A 4128-nucleotide genomic window follows, 5' to 3' on the forward strand; every position below is an offset into this window, starting at 1 on the left:
AGTTGGGGGAAAACCCAGTTTTAGTATATTAAGTAGATTTACTCTTGTTACGGCTTGGCCCAATGACTCCCCGGGTCGACCCGACCCGATCTCCACCCGACCCGGTCATGCGCCCTTCCACCGACCCGGACACGCGTCCCGTACGGCTCACACGTAGCCATGGGACAGCGTCCTTGACGAAATGGGCCTGACCTCATGAAGGGCCCAGATCTGACACATATATAAGGGGAAAGCTGGCTCTTCCCCTGAGGTATGTCACATCCTTTCACCCTATCATTCTGCCCGCCTGCACATTGCTGACTTGAGCGTCGGAGTGTCTTTGCAGGTGGCACCCCCCCTCATCATCTCTCCACGACCAGTGCTCGGCTACTCGACAACTCGCAGGTAGTGCGACCCCAGTTAAGGCGCCCTCACCCCCACATCTGTCCACCCGACCTGTTCGGAACCCGACTACTGAACATTGGCGCCGTCTGTGGGAAACGTCTAAATGGAAGTCGTACTAGGTCTCGGCGACCAAGCTCGGACAGCCGGAGCGGAGGGGGCAGCCTCCGTCGCCTCGCAAGGGGGGCGGCGGAGGTCCCCCCATCGACACACGAGGACACGACCATTCGGAGGAACGGGCGGCGATAGCGCCATAATAATGCAAGAGCTACGCCACAGAGTTCAGAACCTAGAACGGCAGCTTGCCGACAGGGAGCGGGATGGACGGTCTACCGATCCGAGCTATACCCCGTCTCCCGGGAGCGAGGAAGAAGACTCTCACCGAAGCCGCCCGCGGACGGAAGCGGAGAGCTCGCGGGAGGAGTCACCCATAATGAGGAGACGAAATGACACGATCATCTACTCCCGCGGCAGACCGACCCATCGAGCGACAAGAGGTCGCGAAGACGGAAGAACACGACAACCTGTGATAATGGGCGTCACCCCGTTCCACCGATCTATCCTCGAGGTCCGGCTGCCGAAACACTTCGACAAGCCAACGGACATGAGGTACGACGGAACTCAAGACCCTCTAGAACACCTCACGGCCTTTGAGGCCAGGATGAATCTGGAAGGAGTAGGAGACGAAGTAAGATGCCGCGCCTTCCCGGTGACCCTAGCAGGACCAGCGATCAGATGGTTTAACGGCCTCCCTCAAGGTTCCATCTACAACTTCTCGGACATCAGCCGTGCATTCTTGGCCCAATTTACAACGCGAATAGCAAAGGCCAAGCATCCTATCAATCTTCTAGGGGTAACCCAGAGACAAGGAGAGCCGACCAGGAGATACCTAGATCGGTTCAACGATGAATGCTTGGAAATCGACGGCTTAACCGACTCGGTGGCCAGTCTCTGCCTGACAAACGGCCTCCACAACGAGAACTTCCGAAAACACCTCACCACGAAGCTGGTTTGGACAATGCACGAAATCCAGACGGTGGCCAAGGAGTACATAAACGACGAGGAAGTCAGCCGAGTCGTGGCTGCCAATAAGCGGCAGTCCGGTTACGGCCAGGCTCGGCAGTCCGGTGGCGACGGTGAGAGAGCAAAAGAAAAGGCCAGGGAGGAGGCATCAAACAAAGCACCTAGGTCATTCCCTCGAGTCGGAAAATTCACTAACTACACTCCACTCACCCTCCCCATCGTGGAAGTTTATCAACAAATAGCTGAGAAAGGAATTCTTCCGAAGCCTCGACCACTTAAGGACCGTACGGGAGGAAACAAGAACCTTTATTGTGATTACCACAAGGGATACGGCCATCAAACACAAGACTGTTTCGACCTGAAGGATGCACTAGAACAGGCGATAAGGGAAGGAAAGCTAGCAGCGTTCTCCCATCTCATCAGGGAGCCGAGAAGGCGTTATCGCGATCAAGACGAGGAAGGCAAGACACGCTCGGCCAAGCGGCGACAGGAACCCGAAGACAGAGACCATGGCCTCACTGTGATAAACGTGGTAACGGCAAAAAACGCTGCACCAAAATTCCGGTCGGCACACAAGAAAGACGCCAAGGTTCTGGCGATCTCATCCCCGCCAGTGAAAAGCTCCAAAAAACCTCCATCCATTTCTTTCGGCCCGGAAGACCAATGGTTCAGCGGCGCCCCGGAAAACCCCCCCATGGTCATAACGGCCAGAGTGGGAACCGGCCTCGTCAAACGGATCCTTGTCGATACAGGAGCTGATTCAAATATCATGTTCCGCAACGTTTTCGACGCACTAGGGCTAAAGGATGCCGACCTGACGACCCACCAGCATGGGGTTATCGGGCTAGGCGACCACTTCATCAAACCGGACGGAGTCATTTCCCTACCAATCTCGGTGGGGCAGATCCAAGGTCGAAGATCGGCGATGGCCGAGTTCGTAATTCTCTGAGATTTCACAGCCTACAACATCATCTTGGGAAGAAAAACAATCAATGATTTTGAAGCCATAATCAACACCAAGCTGCTAGTTATGAAGTTCGTCACCGATGATGGATCCATAGGGACATTAAGAGGAGACCTCGAGACAGCGGTCGCTTGTGACAACGCCAGCCTTTCCCTCAGGAAGAAGTCCAAGGAAGCATCCGGCGTGTTCCTAGCCGACCTTGATGCCAGAGTAGAGGACAAGCCGAGGCCAGAACCAGAAGGGGACCTCGAGAAGTTTAGAATTGGTGACGGAGAGGAAAAGTTTACATTCGTTAACAAGAACCTCCCACGTGAGCTGAAGGAGCCTTTGATTGAAATGATAAGGGCCAACAGGGACTTGTTCGCCTGGACACCAGCCGACATGCCAGGCATAGATCCAAAAATTATCTCGCATCACCTAGCCGTCAAAGCGGAAGCGCGCCCAGTGGCTCAACGAAGAAGAAAGATGTCGGCGGAAAGAGCAGAGGAGGTAGCCAAGCAAACAGCCGGCCTCCTAGAAGCAGGCTTCATACGTGAAGTGGACTACTCGACATGGCTCTCGAATGTGGTATTGGTGAGAAAGCACAACGGCAGGTGGAGAATGTGCGTGGACTACTCAGACCTTAACAAAGCATGCCCCAAAGATTGCTTCCCCCTCCCCAACATAGATGCACTCGTCGACGCCGCGGCGGGATACCGGTATCTAAGTTTCATGGACGCCTACTCCGGTTACAATCAGATACCGATGCACCGTCCCGACGAAGACAAGACGGCGTTTATAACGCCAGGAGGGACTTTTTGCTATAAGGTGATGCCGTTCGGCTTGAAAAATGCGGGGGCAACATATCAAAGGCTGATGAACAGAATATTCCACGACCTCATAGGGAAAACGGTTGAAGTTTACGTGGACGACATCCTGGCAAAAACAACACGACCTGACGACCTCTTGAACGACCTGGCAAGTGTATTTGCGTCTCTCCGTCAACACGGTATGAGGCTGAACCCCCTCAAGTGCGCCTTCGCCATGGAAGCCGGCAAGTTCCTGGGATTCATGATAACTCAGAGAGGGGTAGAAGCTAACCCGGAGAAATGCCAGGCAATAATCCAGATGAAGAGCCCGGGTTGCATCAAAGACGTCCAGAGGTTGGCAGGACGGTTAACCTCATTATCCCGGTTTCTCGGGGCTTCGGCGACAAAGGCCCTGCCATTTTTCAACCTCATGAAGAAAGGGATGACGTTTGAGTGGACACCCGCATGTGAAGAAGCCTTTCAACACTTCAAGGAAATCCTGGCGGCACCTCCCGTTCTCGGGAAGCCAAAGGACGGGGAACCACTATACCTGTACCTCGCTGTAACAAGCGAAGCCCTGGCCGCAGTTCTGGTACGGGAGGACGGGAAAGCTCAACAGCCAGTCTATTTCATAAGCAGGGCCCTGCAAGGGGCAGAATTAAGATACAGCAAGTTGGAGAAGCTAGCCTTAGCACTCCTAACTTCCTCGAGAAGGTTAAAACAGTACTTCCAAAGTCACCAAGTTGTCGTCAGAACGGACCAAGGGATCCGGCAAGTTCTCCAAAAACCCGATCTGGCGGGAAGAATGATGACTTGGTCCATCGAACTCTCCCAATATGACATACGGTACGAGCCCCGGCAAGCCATTAAGGCGCAGGCGATGGTGGATTTTCTAGTAGAAGTAACGGGAGATCCAAGCGAAGAGGTGAGTACACGGTGGAAGCTCCATGTGGACGGAGCCTCCAACCAGAC

General features: G+C 54.2%; 1 protein-coding gene across 1 annotated transcript; it reads left to right on the forward strand.

Moving 5' to 3' along the window:
• Positions 1–487: 487 nt before the first annotated feature.
• LOC130963134 (uncharacterized) lies at positions 488–2353 on the forward strand. The gene has a single exon (XM_057889281.1). It carries the CDS (start codon positions 488–490, stop codon positions 2351–2353), a length of 1866 nt encoding a protein of 621 aa, XP_057745264.1.
• The last annotated feature ends 1775 nt before the right edge of the window (positions 2354–4128 follow it).

Source organism: Arachis stenosperma, chromosome 2, assembly GCF_014773155.1.
Source record: "Arachis stenosperma cultivar V10309 chromosome 2, arast.V10309.gnm1.PFL2, whole genome shotgun sequence".
Taxonomy (NCBI): Eukaryota; Viridiplantae; Streptophyta; class Magnoliopsida; order Fabales; family Fabaceae; genus Arachis; species Arachis stenosperma.